General features: G+C 35.8%; 1 protein-coding gene across 1 annotated transcript; it reads left to right on the top strand.

Moving 5' to 3' along the window:
• The first annotated feature begins 19,226 nt into the window (after positions 1-19,226).
• Positions 19,227-21,352, top strand: LOC149147025 (indole-3-acetate O-methyltransferase 1-like). Its single transcript, XM_089441407.1, has 4 exons — positions 19,227-19,410; positions 19,580-20,029; positions 20,497-20,763; positions 20,843-21,352. The coding sequence occupies exons 1-4, from the start codon at positions 19,321-19,323 to the stop codon at positions 21,203-21,205; spliced, it is 1,170 nt and encodes a 389-aa protein (XP_089297533.1). The 5' UTR covers positions 19,227-19,320; the 3' UTR covers positions 21,206-21,352.
• The last annotated feature ends 496 nt before the right edge of the window (positions 21,353-21,848 follow it).

Genomic DNA, 21,848 nt, shown 5'->3' with positions numbered 1-21,848 from the left:
ATAATTGTTTCCCTGTTATTTTCCTGATTTTAAGCATTCATTCCATTCTGGGTAGTGGCCTGGGCTCTGGGCCTAAAAAAGTGGCTTAAATCTTGGGGTTTGCTAACACAGAACTGGTAATTTTGGTCCACAGTCGATGGCAGACATGCCTATGAGAGTGACTTTTTGTTTCTGGTCACTCCCTTGCCCATGGTATAAGAGAGATTATGGCCTAAGAGGTCCATAACAGTAGTAGGACCCAAGTACAGGTTGTCTGAGAAGTTGACTTGTCTTCTGAGGGTTCTATTGATGATGTTGAATTACTTTGTGTGATGTTTCATCGATTCCATTTCCTTAAGGTTACCTAGGAGGTTAAATCATATCATAGTGGCCTCTCGTCGCATGTTTACCCCAGTTGGCTAGTTTCTTGGGTATATGTGGGAGGCGGGTGTTACAGAGTGGTATCAGAGCGTGGTTATGCTCTCCTTGGGTTGTATGTTGGTCATGCTTTCATGTTGGTTGCATATATGTTCCTTATGCATGTAGTCTATGTGATCATTGCAATTGCATGGTGTTGATCATGGTTGTAGTTATGTCGCCACGTGAAGGTTGAAGGTGTGGTCATGGAGTATGTCTTCATGTGTGTATGGTTGATTATGCATTGTTATGCATGTTAGTGATCACATATTATCAAGTGCACATGACGTGTTTGTTGTTGTCATGCATGAGGTCATGGTTTGTGTAGTTGGTATGGCCATACATTGATGACTCGACTCTATCTAGAATGGTGTGTATATGGTTTTCACTCATGTGTTATTTCTATATGAAATTGTTATGCATGTATGGTCTTGGTTGTAGTTATGCATGAATAGTAAGTCAAGCATGCCTTATGAAGTCATGGTATGCAATTTAGGTCATCATGATGCGATTGGTTGTTATGGTTCTAATGTGTTCATTGAGATAGAGAAGGAGATGCGGATCCTCATAATAGGGTTGCAGCATTAGACTTTGGGGTAAGAGCAGATCGTCATACAGGTATTGAATGTTTGGCATGCAGGTATGTAAGTTAAGGATCTTTATATGCATGAGGTTTATATACACTAGGTTTATGTGCATGTCTTTTAATGTTATGGTTACATTCATGATAGATGTTAGTTGATCAGTGTAGTTATATGCACATGCGTTAGATAGTCAAGGATGGTAGTAACTTGTGGTTGTATGCATTGTTATTTTTTTATGTTAGATAAATTGATGATCATGTTATATGTTGTTGATGAGTATGTTATAGGTTAACTTGTTGTTTTTATATGATAGTTAGCTTGATGATTAGGTCATATGTTGTTGATGAGCATGTTATATGTTAACTGATTGTTGTTATATGTTAGTTAACTTGATAATTAGGGTTATTTCATTGAGATCTTGATGTTGTAATTTGGATTGGTCATATGTGTGATGGTTATGTTCATTGCATTGAATATCTTGATGTTATATGTATTGTGTTAACTTGGTTTGACCTATGCAGATGGTTGTGGTTGTGATATTCAAGTGTGAGCTGACATATTTGTGATATGGGGTTGTACTAATCTATACTAATTGTACATATGTGATTGTTATGCATGAACAACAAATGCTTGTGAGCTCTTGGAGCATAATTCCAAACCATGATGAAGTAAAATACATTTTAAAGGTTTTTGTGTTATTTATTTTAGAGTTTTATATTCTTATATTGTTGTAAGATGTAGTTTTATAATTCATGTAGTTTCATAATATATGTTGTTTATATTAGTTTTTTTGTTTTATTTTAGTTTCTTTTGTAGATCAAAACTAGCACTTTGTTTAATGTTGCAATTGTGAGCTTTCAACACTTAATCCAAGATGGTGATTTATATTAACAACAATTTTCGAGCATCCATCTTCTAACGCAGTTTATGGCTAAAATGAGACATATCTTGAAAAACTGAAGCATGGGTTTTGTGCAGAATGAGCCAATTCTCATTTGTAATTACATTTGCTTTCTTTCATAAAAACAAATTTCAAATGTTTTCTAGATTAAATTTACAAGTTTTCATAGATTAAGTTTACTCACTTTTATAGATTAGATATTTCCACGCTTTCATATATTCAGTTTACATGCTTTCCTAGATTAATTTTTCAATGCTTTCCTAGATTAATTCTTCAATGCTTTTCTAGATTAATATTTCATTTCATGTCATTTAATTTGTTTTTATAGAGTAGTCTGCATGGGGTAGCTCAAGTGGCAATGGCCGTGGAAATGAAGTCTCACCGAACCGGAGATCTTGGGTTTGATTCTTGTGCTACCCTCCCTGGAAATGGGGTGAATAACAGACATGTAAAAACTCGAAAATGAGAAGGTCCCACCTAAGCTTACAAAAAAAAAAAATTGTTTTTATAGAGTAGAAATTTCTTTCATTGCAATTTATTTTTTCTAGAATTGAAAACTAAACTCCTATAATATGTTGTATTGTATATTTCACAAGTTTACAATCCTGGATTGACAATGTAATGTAAAGTAATTTAAAAAACAATTAAATTACCCAACACAACCTCTTGTAGGTTGGAGCCTACAGAAAATCAGATGTAATAAGGGAGTAGGATCTTGCCTTTGCATCATAACAATAACAAAGATATGGTTTTCTCCCTTTATGGGTTTCCACTTATATCTTTGTCCATATGTGTTACTATTATGCATTGAAGTGATGTTTTTGGTTTACTTATTACTTGTTGTTTTCATATTAAATTTGTTGGTCTTTATGTGTCATTGTCTCAATTAATCAGTTGAAAGAAAAGAATTTTAATGTCCATGAATGTATTAAATTGATTCACCCCCCCGCCCCCCACCCCCCTCTCAGTTTAGTCAATTTTTCATCAATTGGTATCAGAGAAAGTTCCTTTTGTGTAAGCCTAATAGCTTGAAGGTAGATCTCGTTGAGTCATGGGCTATCAAAATGTACATGTGCTAAGTACAACAAATTTTCATGAATGGAGAGATAAGGTAAAATGAGAAATGATATCTTATGGACCCTGTATATGGAAGTTGGTGTGTGAAGGATATTGTAAAGATTCCCCCTCTACACAAGAAAAATAATGGAATTCTCAAGAAAAATGTGTTATGTGTAACAATCTTCATAATAAGGATCTTGATACAATGTGTTATGTATAACAAACAATCTTGATCTTGATACAGTAATAGATGTAAATTCTGCAAAAGAAATTTGGGATAGACTACATCTCATTCATGATTGACAGACTAGCAGCAGTAATACAAAAAAGGATAAGGAAAAAATGAGGAAGAAAAAGGAAAGTGTTCAATCCAATAAGGTATCTACTAGCGTGAATGGACATGATTTCCATAAAGAAAAGACTGTTGAATAACAAGCTAGGATTGACTTATCATTTTCTAGCGTAGATAGACTGAAGAATGAAAAAAAAGACCTGGAGAAACTTCCGCAGATATGTGATGAGAGAGAGCATCAGTACAAGGAATAAATTGATAGATTAAAGACACAACTTGAAGAAGTAAGGAGATTAGGAGAGGTTATGAACAAACGACAAAAGAAGAAAGAAGAACAAGGAAAAAGGTTATAGGTTGAGACCAATTCAATTAGCACTAAGTTAGAAGAAAAGAACAGATTGTGTAAGCAGTTAGAAGAGGAGGTTGTCTCCATGAAGAACTCAGAAAAGTGCAATAGATCATAAGAAACCTTAAAAATATCTACAAAATAAGAAGCCAACAACAACACACAAAATCAAGCAGCAACATCAAGAGCCAAAGAATGAGGTTAAGAACGGGTTTGTAGCAAAAAGGTCATTTCCTCCTGGATATGAGTTGAACAAATTCAGAAGATCTAAAAGGATATTATGTGCTCCTGTGAAAGATATCAAGTGTTTTTCCTATCATGGACCTAGACATGTAGCAGCAAAATGTAATAGAAAACAAATAAAAGCTAATCAACAATCAAAAAGGCTCCCTCAAGCAAGTAAACAGAGAAGAAATCCATCCACTAGGTACACAAATAATTTTTATGGTTACTGTTACTTGTGCAATGGATTTGGACATAAATCTACTGAATGAGAAATGCATGTAAAAATGACTCAAGAATATACAAACCTTTTTAAACTATTCTTGGTCATATAAGGTGTCATTTACGTAGCAACCTTGGTCACAAATCCAAAGATTTCAAACTACCATATACTCTAAAAAACTCTAAATAAATTGGATGGAAGCAACCCCAAATAGACCAAACAATGAGCCAAAAGGAAATGTAGACACAAGAAGGCGGCCAACTAAGGCATGGAAGAGAAAGGAAAAGGAGCAGCCTTAATTTTCAATGACAAATTGAAGCCATCTTGGCCTCAGGGGGAACTGGTCAAGGGAATGGATGCAGTCATCCAGTCAATAATAGAAGAGCGGCAACATCCCAGGGTGAGAGAAACCCATAAAATGTCTTGAGAATATAATGAGCATGGTGAGTTCAAAGTTTATATATATGGCCAATGCTAGTCCACACACCAATGGTTCTCAGTTTTTCTTTATTATTATTACTTTTGCAGATGCCCCTCATCTTTATAAAATTGTGTTGTCTTTGGAAGATTTGTGGAGGGAATAGATGTTATGAAGAAAAATGAGCTGTGTTACCAGAAACGGGATGACGACCACTGTTTCTAGAGAAAAACGCATTAGAAACGAGACGGTACGGAAAACGTCGTTCTAGTCTTTGTTGGTGCTAAATTTGTTTTTCCTAAAATGGATCATTTTTTCTTACAATAGTTTTATGCCACAAGGTTTAGTCATCACCGGTTTCTCCTCGGTTACATCTTAGAAACTCCAGTTAACTCTCGTCCCAAAAAAGCATTGCGCAAAACACACGGCATGCAGACAACAACTAGTTTCATTTTCTAGTTGCGCAGCTTAGAGGAACAATTTAGGATGAATAAATTTTCAATGATTGAAGTAATGATTTGGTATTTTTTTTAATGTCAAGAGTTTAATATCTTTAGTTTTTTCTATATAGACCATGCTGCAAACATGTGACACCTGTTGGAATGTCTATCTAATGACAAAAACTCAGTTGGGCGCTATTAATTATGTTAGATAATTATTGAATAAAATCATTGATGGTCCAATAGGTATGTCTCTGAATGGAAGAAGACGAAGAATTTAACCCCCAACAACTTTCTGGAATGAATCAGATGGTCATTCTATAACCGAGATTTGTAGTTCTTATTATAACCAGCAATCCTCTGTACAAGCTGATCACAGATCTTTCCCCATCTTTCCACCTAAATACACAAATCTATGGTTCCCAACAGAGAACAATCCCCACTCAACATATACTTAAAAGCGAAGATGACATTTCTAGGTATTTAGTTACTTTCATTAAATTGTTAAATTGTTGTTGGTGTTTTGTTTTGTTGCATGCTAAAGCCAATAGTTCATTAATATATTGTTGAATTTTCGTTAACATAATAAAACTGCTAGGAAGAAGGATGGGTTTGGAATACTTGGTATTCTAGTAAAAGAGTTTTTAAACTAATTTTAATGTTTTTTTTTCTCTCTCCTCATTTCTTGAATGCGAAACCTCAAAACTCCATTTATCGTCTCGTTGTCGTTTCTCGTTTCGTTTCCCGTTTCTCGTGTAACATAGAAAGTGAGTGATTACCTATCACAGATCAAGGAAGACTTATTGTTCCATTAGGATTCAAAATTGTGGTGAAGTTTCTCTAAGAAAAGAAAATGGTATAGTTCCTATTGATGAAGGTCACAAAAGAAGCAACCTTAAGTGATGCCCATAGTCGAAAAATGTGAAACAGATAAATCATAAGAAGTTGTGCTAATTCTTTCATAATAGCCCTATTATTTTAAACTCATGGAATTCCACTATAAAATATAATTCCTTCTACATCCAAAACTTTGGAGAAAGCACAAGTCAAATATTTTAAGAATTGTGACAAAATAAATTGCATATGCATTTGAGGATGCTCCAAAGTAGTTACCTTTCTTGGAGGGAGGCAGGCTACAATTTGCACTCAGTTTACCTTTGTCTAATGTACAAGAAATAATTAAGGATTTTCAAAAAAAGGTGGACCATATCTACAATGATAAATATCCTAACAAACGGCGCCTATATTTTCACATTTGTGAAATATTTGCTAGAAATGTATACAAGAAATGAAGTTGCAGGAAGGCAAGTGCCTTTATTCCTTTCTTGGAGGCAGAAAAGGAAGGGGTTGAAGCAAGCATGGCATACAACCTTGACAAGAAATTCAAGCCAATATTGAGGGACCTTGCATGGACCATACAAAGGAGCTAAGAAAGATTTTTTTAATAAAGGCTCAGGTTTCAGAAGTGAAAGGAATTTTGATGGAAAATATGGAGAAACTCCTGGACCAAGGTGAAAAGATTGAACTTCTTGTAGATATGATAGAAGGTTTGCAATTCCAGGCTGATAATTTGCAACACCAAGGCAGACAACATGGATAGAAGATAACCACATAATGTCCTTATTATTAATTCCTACAACGTTTCAATCAGTTCTTTGAAGTTCCGGTTACAAAAGGTGCGAACTTGTCATTAGTTAAAAAAAGGGAAGCGACAAAGGGGCATTGTAGATTTGTGCTACCCTGATTTTAATGCTAGTAATGGGGGAATGAGTTTTCTACATTACAATAGAAGAATGCATGCATTGGCAGACGCAGAGGAGGAGTACAGAGTAACGATTATGCGGTAATGAATTACAAAGGTGCCAGACACCATACCTAGCATTCGTAGAGAGGTGTCAGTCATCATAGACCACAGAGCAGAGATACAAAAACAGAGATACAGGAATGCAGTGGAGACATCAGAAGCACAAATACATTATTGTACAAATGTGCATTGAATGAATTCTACCTAACCTGCGTTAAATATAGTCTATAATGGTTGAACCATTATCATATGGCATGCATTATCACTTATCAGTTTGCTACATAAGAATTAGGTTTTTTTTCACTGCATTGGCATTAGTGTTGATACTATGTATTGGCGTAGGGATTCTTAATATAGGTAGATATCAAGAAATCAACATCTCTTGTGTAATGGAAGCTTTTACTGCTGACATGACCTAAATAGGATAGTGGAAGCTAAATAAATCTATACAATTGGTGCATCTATTAGTTTTAAACAATATATTACCAACATGTTCCGTAATATATATTTATATGGTGTTGGGTTATTATGGTGCGACTACTATAAATGTGTTCAAATATTATTCGTACTATAAATGTGTTCAAATATTATTCGTACATATGGCTTATTGGAACTATAATAGCATTAGATATGAATTGTTGGCATTCAATGTTTTTATGGTGCATTGAATTATGGCATTGGTAGCTAATATTGACATAGTTATATATTGAATTATATTGGTTCAAAATTCTGAAAAACAATCCATTGCGTTAAGGAAATAAGCTTTAATGATTAATAGACAACATTGATATATATATATATATAGCAACGATACAGGTCGACACTACTATCCACACTATTGGCATATATTAATATATATATGAGTAGGTGGAATTAGGGTTTTAGCCCTAGCTTCCACACAACTTTGTTACAATTAAATGGGCGATAATTGAGACGTGCAGTGTGCTGCATATTATTATTATAGTTCTCAGGATTGATACATGGTATATGGATTTATTATTTAACAGAGAATGTAAATAAAAGGATACAGACCGACTTATTATTATTGTAGCATGGATAAAAGCTTCTAATGGAATTACCTGATGGAGGGGGGAATATTTCTCTTCAGCTTATCTCATGATTATTTTTCATGATTATTTTTTATGAAGTTTTATTAAAAAATGAGTATTCAAAATATTCAACACAGTATTTAACAGTCAGATGAACCAGGAACTACTTTTTTTTCAGAGAAAAAAATAATATAGCTTTATATTAAGAGTATATAAAGATATTCAATACAATATTCAAGATGACTGATTTGGCATGGATATGCCCATACCTCTTCATGGATATGAACGCGGAACTACTTTATGCTTGATGATACGTCACATTGAACTATTGGAATCCTTGTATCTTTACATAATATATTATTATTGCAGCATTATCTATTATTGGCAGCATACATCATACATATTGCAATAAGTATATTGGAAACATTCAAAATTTTATTGGATGAGCATTATAATGAAAGAGTTATAAATATTAGGGTTTGTAGATCACACTCACGTTTTCATGGACTTGTCACAATATTGGTTAATGACAATCTTAATTTTCTAGCCAACTTGGAAAACGTACTCCACCTCTCAAAATTATTTGCAGCGGGAACACCATATTCAAAGATCCTAAATGTAATAAATGCCATCAATTGGTATCAGAGTTGCGTGGCCCCTATCAATCGGGAGAAATAGTGATTGACTATGGAAAAAAAAACAACCTGAAACAAATTGGTATTTTCCAAAGCATGTTGATCGAGCATACCTTGGGCTTCATTTCTCCCTATGATGAATGGTGAATGGGGTAGAGGCCAGAGCATCGATTTTTACCATATCTATATAAATTAAAATATTGGCACTATGAAAAAAGAACTTGGGTTGATGCCTTTGGACGTGGCTTGGGAAGTTGGCTATCTCTTTTAACAAAGCATTAATATTTTTATTTTTTTATGTTCAATTGGAATTAGGGTTTTATGACCTAGTATAATTCATGATGTGGCATTGACATTATGAATATTCAAGAGGAAATTTTGATTTCTTAGTTCATCGTGTGGTGGAAATGTTTTTATCACAGTGTTGGAACTTATCTATCATTTGTGATGGTAAAGTTTCCAAACTATGCAGAAACCTCCAAATCAATGAAGTAGTGCATCAAGCCTATATCCTTCATCTCAAACTCTTTTACAAGGTCCTCCGTACCAGATTGGATCAAACTCTCATCTCGTGTCAGTATAAAATCATATACATACAAGACTAAGATGAGCAGAATTTAATCTACCAAAATGTAGTAGAGATTGGCATATGCTTCACTCTTAGTGAATCCCAAGCCACTTACATAGGAATCTATGCAAGTGTACCAAGCACACAATGCTTGCTTGACACCATAAAGGGCTCTCATGAGTCTACACACATGTGTCTCCCTGTCAAATGTCTTAAATCCCTCAGGATGCTCAATGTATATCTCTTCCTTAACCACTCCATTGAGGAAGGAAGTCTTAACATCCATTTGGTGGATTTTCCACCCAAACTATGTTGTCAATGCTAGTATAGTCCTAATAGAAGAATCTCTTTCCATAAGGGAAAAATTCTCCTCATAATCAACTCCCTCTACCTGTAAGAAGACTTTGACCACAAATCTAGCTATGTACTTCTCAACACTACCATCAACTACATGTTTTACCTTATGCACCCACCTAGAGCCAATAACATATTTTCCTCAGGTCTAGCACAACCTCTCAAGCATCATTCTTCTTGATGGAGTCATACTCCTCAACCATGGAATCTACCCACACATGTTGGGAAACTACTTCCTCAAATGAGGAAGGCTTATAAGAAATCAGTTCTTTCATAAGTTCCATATATCCAGTATATTTGTATGGTGATATCCTATGTCTGCACAAGGAGCTAGGAGCTCCACCATGCTCCTGAGCATCCTACACCAATCTATCTGCCTCCTTGATTCTCTTCCTCCCTTCTCTGGAAGGCTTTGTGTGAGTAGGTGCCTCCACTCTACCTCCTCTCTGCTCCTCCACATGTGGTTGCTTCTCAACATCTCGTGGATCTGATTGGGGCTCCTCCTTTGGAGTTAAAAGCTCCTCCCCTGGTGGAATTCTCAACTCTCTCTCCAGAGAGCTTCTCGTGGCCTTCTCCTCTGAAAGTTGACATCTCTCCTCATCACATTCATATTGATTGAAGGCATATACACCTAGAAATATAAGGTGTCTCTGTGTATCCTACAAATATCCCCCTCCCTGCAGTAGGTTCCAACTTTTTCTTGCTATATTTGGACACATGAAAATAGACCATGGATCCAAAAATGCGAAAGTGGGAGACATTTGGCTTCCTCCCAGAGAAATCCTCTTCAGGTGTGATCATTCCAAGAATTTTTTGAGGGCTCCTATTCTACAAATAAATAGTTGTATTGCATGCTTCTAACCACAAGTAAAGTGGTATTCCTTGATCATGCAACGTTACTCTTGCAGCCCCTACAATGCTTCTATATTTCCTCTCTACCAACCATTTTGTTGTGGGTTGTGAGGTGCAGTCAACTCCCTTCTAATACCCACCTTGGCACGTAATTCTTTGAAGGGATTAGATACATACTCTCCTCCATTATCAATTCTCAAGGATTTAATTTTCTGTCCAGTTTCAATTTCAACTAAGGCTTTGAATTCAATAAACTTTGAATAAACCTCATCTTTCTTCTTCATAAAATAGATCTAACATTTGTTGGAAAAATCATCTACAAAGATCACATAATAGTTGTGCTTTGCAATTGAGACTGTAAAAAATGGTCTACACACATTTGAGTGAACTTGTTCCAAGATGGCTCGAGCTCTACTATCTCAGCCTTGGAAGGAGGATTTAACATATTTTCCAATAGTGCATCCCTTGAAAACATCATGTTCATCAAGGGTGAATTTTGGAAGTTCATTGGTGATCTGTTGCATTATTTTCAAATCTCCATGGCATAAGTGTCCCATGCGCCTATGTCAGAGCTCTCCGACATCTCTGCCTTGAACATGTTCTTCTTTTCTACTCAATGAAACGCATGCATCCACCTCTAGCTTGTATATATTTTTAACCTAAAGACCAATTTTTTTTACTTTTCCAGTAGTAACATGCTTTGAATTAGATTTCCCTTTATTGAACAACACTTCATATCCACGGTCTTCAAGTACATCTACAAAATTTAATTTTTTCTTCAGAACAAGGATATACATCACATTCTTTAGGTGAATATGAGAGTTTGAATCTCTCTTAAAAGTGACAGTGTCAATCCCTTTGGTACTATACCTCCCATCATCTCCAACTTCTATGTGTAATTATAGGTCCTTCTGCTCTAGGCTGCTAAAAATTTCCTTACTTCCTGTCATATGAAATGAAGCACCAGATTATTAAGTACCATACACTACCTCGTACATTACTTGTGATGCATGAAATAAGGGTGAAATCCAACTCGAATTTTGATGTGAGAGCATCACCTCCTGCTGCTCTTATAGGCTTCTTACTGGATTTCTTGTGTGGACACTTGGTTGTATAGTGTCCATACTCATGGCAGCGAAAACATTTAATTTTACTCGGGTATTTCTTCTTGCCACAGTTTTGGCCAGATTCTACCTTGCCTTGGGCCTACTTGCCCTTGTCTTTCTTTCCTTGTCCTACCAAAGGAAAATTTTCTTCCTCATCAATTTTGGATATGACACCATATCTAGTGTTTCTTATAATCTCCTCCTACACCAAATCAGATCAAAGTCTCTTCCAATCTGGTATCTAGTCTCTTCCATTATGCTGAGGAGTGCTAAGCCCACAAGTTCATATGATGACACATTTTATTCAACTCCTCCAACTTCATCTCAAACTTGAGTGAATCTTGATAGGCATTGAACAAAAATTTCATTTTTTTTCCCATTAGAATGTTCCTGAGCTTATCTCTCAATGCCAATATCCTGGAATCACTATTGTGTTGGAATATATTTGTGAGATTTTTCCAGATTGAAAATGGAGTCTCCTTTCCATGAAAGCTTGAAACTACATGATCTTTGAAACCCTCCAAAATAATCCTGTTGGATTTTGTTGTGTCTTTCTTCCACTGAGCAAGTGCTTATGCATCAAAATCTGGTAGTTTTGGAATATCGTTTTTTGTGTACTATAATACTCAATTGTCATCTAGGTCAACTTCCATATTGTCTTTCCAACAACAAAAATTCTAGGTTCCCTCCAATGCATACTCAAGCCTCAATCCAGTGAAAGACATTGTTCCTACACTAAAGAAAATATGCACCAAAAACTCTACAAATTGATTTTTTTCTAAGATAGGATCTGGAACCTGGTTTCTTTGTAGTCTTCAATATCTCTGATACCATGTATAAATAGCTTCAAATTTGTAGTTGCTAATGAATTTAGGCTTAAAATAATAGACATAAATTTCTTCTACTCAATCCGTAGAAAGGAAAACATAAAATATAAACACATGCAATCATTCAATCACAATGAACACGATATTTTTATTGGAGAACCCAACTGGGAAAAATAGTCCCTCCTCTATTTGTATTAAATCATATGTGAATATTGATCTATTAAAATAACAACTTCAATCCTTGAAGATCAACCTAAACTGCCATATTGATCTCCTGCTTTCTGACCTTCTCTGAACAACACATAGCCAAAATAGGCCTCAGACTTCCTCCTATTTCCTTGCATAATTCTTGAGGAAATTAGCTCCTGAAAGATAGGGAATATCCTATTTCCTTGCGCAAATCCTAGAGGAATTTATCACCTTATCCAATGCAAAACTTGTACACTCAATAGTATACAATTAATAATAACAATGTGCCTTTTCCTCGAACTCAACTAGGCAATTCAAATTGTATATATGACTATGGTTATTTTTAGTAAATTGACTAGTTAACTCAGATATCGGTGAGTTAACAATAGTTAAAACTACTCAACTAAACTCCTACTAACTCTATTCATGACTAGAGCTTAGATAATTGAGTTTCACTAACTATAACTCCACTAGATTGATAGATCTTAGCAATCAACTCATGCACAAATCTGCTTCTTGGCCACAAAATCGAATTGACTTATTTAACTAAGTGAATTGTCCATGTCACTCTTGCTAACTACAACTCAATTCATCATGCTGATGTGGAATTTCAAATTTCTCCATTTGACTAAGGCACAAGTCGAATAAAGTCTTTTCTTGCTACAATTTAACAATCATTGTACAATGCTACATCAATAATATGTGGCTAACACATGGCAATACTATACCCATGTGTCACCACTAAGTGAAGCCACATCCCTATGAGGCATGTGAGTAACATTTCCCCTTGCATATGGATCTAAGATTTTCCTTTAAGTATCCATTATAAGAAATTCTAGACTTTTCGATTTCTGGTCACAATTGGGATTTTCATAACATTTAGATTTAGGCTTTTATTTTTTCCATTGTAGTCAATAGGTTGACCCTCCAAGCATTTAGATCTAGGAATTTCTAAAACTCTCATTCAGCTAATTTTTTTGGATTTCCAATTCTTCACTATTTGTACCTTCTGCACTCCACATCACCTCCATGAGAATACCACATGGCCTTCACCTCAGCATCAAATCACCTTTAGTCCACATCGCCTCCTGCCACATTGCAATAGTTAACAAAATTCAAATCTTTGTGTATCTAGATATTCAGATTTTTAGTTTTTCACATTCATATACAACCATCTATATCTAGAAAATCCCAAAAAGTCCCATTTCATAAGAATCAAGTTTCCATACTTCAAGGTTCCACATCACTTGCCACCGCACATGCCACATTAGTTGCCACATCAATCCCTTTGTACCAAGTTCACCACATCACCATGCGATGTCAATGACTTGCCAACATGTCACATTATCCTATATTGGTCTATGTGCCACAACAATGTAACACATCATCGCTCATGTACCTACAAATCTCAAGTCCTCATATAGACTTCTTGTGTCCTTGTGGCATATTACGCTAGCATTCGACATCAATGTAACTTTTTCTATATCTTGAAATCTCAAGTAATATTTCCATTGTGAATCCTCTACATAGAATTCCACTACTTACAATTCCACCATCTAATCCAAATAAATTACCAACGATATTTAATTCACTATTAACCATGAGAAATGTTAAAAATAAATAACACATAATTATATTTCTATATATGAAAGAGTTGACATGACTTATAATAACAAGTTTATATATGTTTGATAATAAACACACACACACATACATACAAACAGTATTTTAATTATTTCCTTTAATATTATATGAATAAATCCCCAGATGCAAATGACACCAACCTTATCATTGTACTCTTAGAGCTCCCATGGCTCACAAATCCATGAGCCTCGAGATCACTCCTTAGCGGTGCTCACATGAATTACCAACTAACAGACCTGTTAGGCATTCAAGCTAGGAGTTAAGGTGGCCACCCTATGATTACAGGGCATGAACTACCTCAATCCACTTGGCGAACATGGCATTCATCTCTGCAACTATAATACATGGTCTTGAGAGCCATGAATCTCATTTGTTCCTCCTCCATGGAAGAAGCTTTTCCCTATTCTAGAGTTGATCCAGTCATTTTTTGCAAGCAATTACCATTGACCACGTTTTCTTTCCTACTTTTGTATGCAAATTCACCTCCCATACAAAATTCCTTCCTTCTAGTGCCCACATTCTCCATCCTTCTACTATCTACTTGTCCACTGCTCTAGATGTTGAAGTAAACAATCCCACTACAATCTACATGACGACACCCTCTAGCTCAATGGTCCGAGAATGTGTTCGCCCTCACCATGGCGGTCTTGGTAGTTGTAGTTCTCTGCTCCCATGGCATAGCTTGGGTGTTGAACATTTTGATCCAAGTATTCCTTAACGATACCATTGACAGGTAGCAAGCCTTGAAGCTACAAAGTTTTTCTTCATGGATAATCACGCATGGGCCTTGAGGAACATCCTAGGTCATCTCCTTAGGGACCACGAGGAGAACATGTTGGTGATGGAGGCTCGCATTCTTGACTTGGATCACTTTAGGTGGAACCTCAAGGCAGCTCTCAGTGACATGGCCAACTCCCTTGGCATCAACTTGCTTTCGTCATATCATTCTGCATCGCTCTCGTCTTTTCTAGGCATGGTCGTTGATATCCCATCTCAGTTAGCTCCACTTAGGACCGATTTTTCACCCTCATTAGCTCCTCCTATAATAGATCTTCCATCCACATCAACACATCCTACCAAAAATCCAAGAGACAAAAGGGTCATCCATGCCAAAGAAATTCCTCAGCTTGGTGATGACAATTACTTTAGACTAGTGCCCATTGAGGAAGAAGAACCTATATTATTGTAGAGGCCTCCCTCAGCAAGTGTTCCAACCTAATCTCTCTCTAGTTTTGTATTTTTTAGTTTAATGTGACATTTGTTATGTATTCTCCTCTCTATCGGACTTTTTATTACATGTCAAGCACGTGGACTCCAACCTCTAACAAACTTTCTCTGAAAAATTTGATGCATTTTAATTTCATGTCCTCTGTCAAGTCAAAGCAAATTCTAAAAATTTATGTCTTAAATGCCATCAAATTTTCTATAATACAAAATTCTTCACCTTTATATATATATATATATATATATATAGTTGAAAGAATTTCAAATCTAATTTCGGGAATATGTGATATCTGATTGAATATTAAAACAATTGGCCTGATATAATCTATGGCTTGTTCTAATGTAACATTTTCTCTTAATGAATTTAATATTTTGATTTGATTAAGAAAACAATTTCCAAATTGTCAAGAGTAAGGGGAAAATGGTTACGGGTGAACATAAAAACAAGTATGCGCGACTTGTGACTCGGGAGAATAAGGTTAATATAAATAATTGGTTTGATAAAGAAAAGGGTGAGTGTGACATTAGTCGTTGACTTATGTGGCTTGGGTGTCAGTATACCCTACTTCTCATAGAGTTGTCCACTTGACAATTCATCCTTGCATGCACAAATAGTCAGAGGAATAAATCTTTTCACTATAGTCCAGGGAACGGTGATTGATTGGATGGGTGGGTGAGTGGTTCAAACACTGGCTTTCACACTCTTGTTGGTTTAAGTAGTCATAACAAGTGTATATAAATATACATACTCCTCTTTGTTTAAGTAGTCATAACAAGTGTATATAAATGGAGGTAGTGAAATCACTTGGCGAACATGGCATTCATCTCTGCAAGTATAATACATGGTCTTGAAAGCCATGAACACAAAAACAAGTATGAAGTATGAATATTAAAACAATCGACCCTATATAATCTATGGCTTGTTCTAATGTAACATTTTCTCTTAATGAATTTAATATTTTGATTTGATTAAGAAAACAATTTCCAAATTGTCAAGAGTAAGGGGAAAATGGTTACAGGTGAACACAAAAACAAGTATGCATGACTTGTGACTCGTGAGAACAAGTTTAGTATAAATAATTGGCTTGATAAAGAAAAGGGTGAGTGTGACATTAGCCGTTGACTTATGTGGCTTGGGTGTCAGTATGTCCTACTTCTCATAGAGTTGTCCACTTGAAAATCCATCCTTGCATGCACAAATAGTCAGAGGAATAAATCTTTTCACTATAGTCCAGGGAACGGTGATTGATTGGATGGGTGGGTGAGTGGTTCAAAGACTTGTTTTCACACTCTTGTTGGTTTAAGTAGTCATAACAAGTGTATATAAATAGACATACTCCTTTTTGTTTAAGTAGTCATAACAAGTGTATATAAATGGAGGGAGTGAAATCACTTGGCGAACATGGCATTCATCTTTGCAAGTATAATACATGGTCTTGAAAGCCATGAACACAAAAACAAGTATGAAGTATGAATATTAAAACAATCGACCCGATATAATTTATGGCTTGTTCTAATGTAGCATTTTCTCTTAATGAATTTAATATTTTGATTTGATTAAGAAAAAAATTTCCAAATTGTCAATAGTAAGGGGAAAACTCTTACGGGTGAACACAAAAACAAGTATGCACAACTTGTGACTCGTGAGAACAAGGTTAATATAAATAATTGGCTTGATAAAGAAAAGGGTGAGTGTGACATTAGTCGTTGACTTATGTGGCTTGGGTGTCAGTGTGTCCTACTTCTCATAGATTTGTCCACTTGACAATCCATCCTTGCATGCACAAATAGTCAGAGGAATAAATCTTTTCACTATAGTCCAGGGAACGGTGATTGATTGGATGGGTGGGTGAGTGGTTCAAAGACTTGCTTTCACACTCTTGTTGGTTTAAGTAGTCATAACAAGTGTATATAAATGGAGGGAGTGAAATGACTTTGCGAACATAGCATTCATCTCTGCAACTATAATACATGGTCTTGAAAGCCATGAATCTCATTTGTTCCTCCTCCATAGAAGAAGCTTTTCCCTATTCTAGAGTTGATCCAGTGATTTTTTGCAAGCAATGACCATTGACCACGTTTTCTTTCCTACTCTGGTATGCAAATTCACCTCCCATACAAAATTCCTTCCTTCTAGTGCCCACATTCTCCATCCTTCTACTATCTACTTATCCATTGCTCCAGATGTTGAAGTAAACAATCCCACTACACTATGCATGACCACACCCTCTGGCTCAATGGTCCGAGAACGTGGTTGGCCTCACCATGGTGGTTTTGGTAGAGGTAGGTCTCTGCTCCCATGGCATAGCTTGGGTGGTGAACATTTTGATCCAAGTATTCCTTAACGATACCATTGACAGGTAGTAGACCTTGAAGCTACAAAGTTTTGCTTCATGGATAATCATGCATGGGCCCTGAGGAACATCCTAGTTCATCTCCTCAGGGACCACGAGGAGAACATGTTGGTGATGGAGGCTCACATTCTTGACTTGGATCACTTTAGGTGGAACCTCAAGGCAGCTCTCAGTGACATGGCCAACTCCCTTGGCATCTTCCGTCATATCATTCTGCATCGCTCTTGTCTTTTCTAGGCATGGTCGTTGATATCCCATCTCAGTTAGCTCCGCTTAGGACCGATTTTTCACCCTCATTAGCTCCTCCTATAATAGATCTTACATCCACATCAACACATCCTACCAAACATCCAAGAGACGAAAGGGTCATCCATGCCAAAGAAATTCCTCAGCTTGGTGATGACAATTACTTTAGACTAGTGCCCATTGAGGAAGAAGAACCTATATTATTGTAGAGGCCTCCCTCAGCAAGTGTTCCAACCTCATCTCTTTCTAGTTTTGTCTTTTTTAGTTTAAAGTGACATTTGTTATGTATTCTCCTCTCTATCAAACTTTTTGTTACATGTCAAGCACATGGACTCCAACCTCTAATCTCTCAAAAATTTTGATGCATTTTAATTTCATGTCCTCTGTGAAGTCAAAGCAAATTCTAAAAATTATGTCTTAAATGCCATCAAATTTTCTATAATACAAAGTTCTTCACGTTTATATATATACAATTGAAAGAATTTCAAATGTAATTTCGGGAATATGTGATACTTGATTGAATATTAAAACAATCGGCCCGATATAATCTATGGCTTGTTCTAATGTAACATTTTCTCTTAATGAATTTAATATTTTGATTTGATTAAGAAAATAATTTCCAAATTGTCAAGAGTAAGGGGAAAATGGCTACGGGTGAACACAAAAACAAGTATGCACGACTTGTGACTCGTGAGAACAAGGTTAATATATATAATTGGCTTGATAAAGAGAAGGGTGAGTGTGACATTAGTCGTTGACTTATGTGGCTTGGGTGTTAGTATGTCCTACTTCTCATAGAGTTGTCCAGATGACAATCCATCCTTCCATGCACAAATAGTCAGAGGAATAAATCTTTTCACTATGGTCCAGGGAACGGTGATTGATTGGGTATTGGGTGGGTGGGTGAGTGGTTCAAAGACTTGCTTTCACACTCTTGTTGGTTTAAGTAGTCATAATAAGTGTATATAAATAGACATACTCTTCTTTGTTTTAGTCATAACAGTGTATATAAATGGACATATCCACAAAACAACTAAATAAAACCAGTGTTGGCCCAATGCCATGACCTCACATCCAGAGATACCCCAAGCAAATTTGAAAGGTGTACATTTTGTAGATTAACCTAAGTATTGTTTAATCTAGTTTTAAAGATGTGTTTCAATAATAATTAGGTCAATAATAATTAGGTGGAAAGGTGGAAAGGTTTAGTCTTCCAATCTCGAGAAAGAAAGTTTATATATACCTAACGCCGGCTCCAATCAGTTCAAAAAACTTTTGAGTGGGTCCACAAATTCCACACCATAAAACAGTCCTTGGTTCTTTATCCTGCTCTAGTTGATTTCACATTATGTCGGCTGCAATTTCAAAATTTCTGGAAGCATATGGAAAACAGAGGAATGAGCTCAATTAGACGCTCACACGACACGGAAGTATTGAGTTGTGGAGTTCTAATTGTATTTCGATTGTCGCCGCTATAAATAAGTGGCGTGACATCGTGTTTCATAGCATCACTTGAACTCCTCCTCACTGAGAGAGAAATATTTGGAAGTGCTGTACATCTGCAGGAAAGGCAATCCAATATTTGCAATGGAGGGACTGAAATCACTGGAGAATGTGCTCGGCATGAAGGGCGGAGACGGAGACACAAGTTATGCTCGCGTTTCTTTATTTAGCCAGGTACGTCCTATTTCAACTAGTTATCTCATTTCAATTAATTATCTCTCCTTGAATCATAATCATGATCGGTTCTCGAAACTTATATAAGATGGATCCCCACTTCAATCCCTTCTCAGAGTATTGTAGTTTGTTTCGTCCATTCTATTAATATTTGGAGATACAATTGCAGTTGAAAGTGATACAAGTGATAAAGCCTATTCTGGAGCATGAAATCTGTGAACGTATGAGTTTTGAAAATCTGAAAGGAGGAGATGGGGTATTTCGCGTTGCAGACCTTGGGTGTGCCACGGGAATTAACACACTTATTGTCGCCGACACCATCGTCCAAGCCGTACAAGCAACGTGCAGTGCTCATTGTGTGGAGGTGCCGGAATTTGAAGTTAATTTTGTTGATCTTCCTTCCAATGATTTTAACTCGCTCCTTCGCTCGCTGCCTCCACATCAACAATTAGCAGACCGCGCTCACAAGAAGGATGAAGGCGAGCATAGTTTCAGTGAGCCTCCGGCGTCAAGATCTTACTTTGCGGCAGTGGTCGCCGGGTCGTTTTACAAAAGACTTTTTCCAGCTCAGAGCCTCCATTTTTGTCACTCTTCCAGCAGCCTTCACTGGCTTTCGCAGGTATATGCTCTTCTCTCTTCCCGGGCACCTTCGACAGGGAAGTACAGCAATTTTTTATAATTTCTATTATAATTTAATAATAATTATTATTATAATTAAGGTAAATTTTATAATCTTAACAATATGCGATTATCCTGAAATATTTTGATTTTTTTTTTTCTAAAAATCAATAAGGAAAACAATTATATTTCCTTATTCTCACAAAAATATCTAAATTATTGAAATAATCTATAAATTATATCAAAGTATGCTCAAATAGGTTAACCGCCCAAGGTCTAAAGTCATTTGGAGTGAAAAATTACCCTTTTACAGATCATTAGCCAGCAAGTTATTCGAGGTATAATTTTGATAAATCAGTCTGCATTAAAACCACTATCCTCAATTTGACAACTAAATTATGATAAATTTTACCACGTAAACAAATTACAAACTATACACATATTAATTGAGTCAAAACTATATTGCAGATTCCTGATAGCGTTGTAAACAAAAATTCTGCGGCTTGGAATGGAGGGGCAGTTTATATTTCCACAGATGAAGTGGGCGCTGCTTATCTTTCCCAATTTCGCAAAGATTTTTCTTCATTTTTGGCGGCGCGGGCAGAGGAAATGGTAGCCGGAGGGTGCATGTTCATATGTCTAGTGGGTCGTAATTCCAAGGACATAAAAGAGCAAGGAGGAATAGGACACATTTCTCATCACATGCAAGCTGCGTTTGAAGAGCTTATCAATCAGGTAATAATATATTCTTCTTCTTCTGCTTTTGAATGTTAATATAATTGACATGGAATTTGATGGATTTTAAGAGGTTCAGGGAATGATTGAGAAGGAGAAAATGGATTCATTCAATCTGCCGCTCTTCTGCCCAAATGTTGCGGAGTTGGAAAGCATAGTGAAGATGGAGAAATCTTTTGAGATTGTGGAGAGAGTGAAGATGTTCAGTGGGTTGCCTTTGCATCCAATTTCAGATATGAGAAACAATGATGAGGAGGTGTTCGGGAGGATGGTATCAAACATTTACAGGGCAGCGTTCGAGAATCTGGTGAGGGCTCAGTTGGGTTCAGATGTTTTAACGGATGAATTCTTTTTGAGAATTGAAAAGATGGCAACTGCCAAATGCCAGGAATATGTGCGCAATCGGACTGATCTGCTTGGAGCCTTTCTCATTCGCAAATGAGATGCAGCATTTCCTGTTGTGGGTAAATAAAGGATTGGTTTCTATATCACTATTGCTACGTTGTTCATCGATGTAATCATTGCAGTGCTGATGCCTCACCTTTTTACTCGCTAATTATTATATAAATAAAAATCCTTTTGACATAAATGATTTAGAAAATATAATGAAGGACATTATGCGTCTCTAGTGGTTCAGATGGATGTAAAAGATTTCCTGCTTAACACCATGAATAACATTAGCACATTTGGCACATTTGTTTCTTACTCAGACCATGTTGGCTTATAACACATGTTCTTGACTTTCAAAGAGAAATATTGGAATCTATTGAAGAAATAATATTGGCACAATTATATTATTGGAGTAGAGTGAAGAAATAATATTGGCACAATTATATTTATTTATATTAGTAAATATGGTAGATACAGAAAGAAAACATCATTTATATATCATTTTAATCTTTCTAAATTAATATATTTATTAATATTAATATTATATTATTTATAGTAAAAACTTTAATTTCATTAATCATATAATAATTTTATATTAATATTTAACAATATTAATATTAAATTTAATATTTATTAATAACTAAAAATATTAATATTAAATTTAATGTTTATTAATAACTAAAAATAATAATATC

Source organism: Pinus tabuliformis, chromosome 9 (genome assembly GCF_031772625.1).
Source record: "Pinus tabuliformis cultivar Carrire ecotype Pingquan chromosome 9, CPIR1, whole genome shotgun sequence".
Taxonomy (NCBI): Eukaryota; Viridiplantae; Streptophyta; class Pinopsida; order Pinales; family Pinaceae; genus Pinus; species Pinus tabuliformis.
The sequence above is the reverse complement of the archived record's forward strand: the minus strand, read 5'-3'. Positions and strand labels throughout refer to the sequence as shown.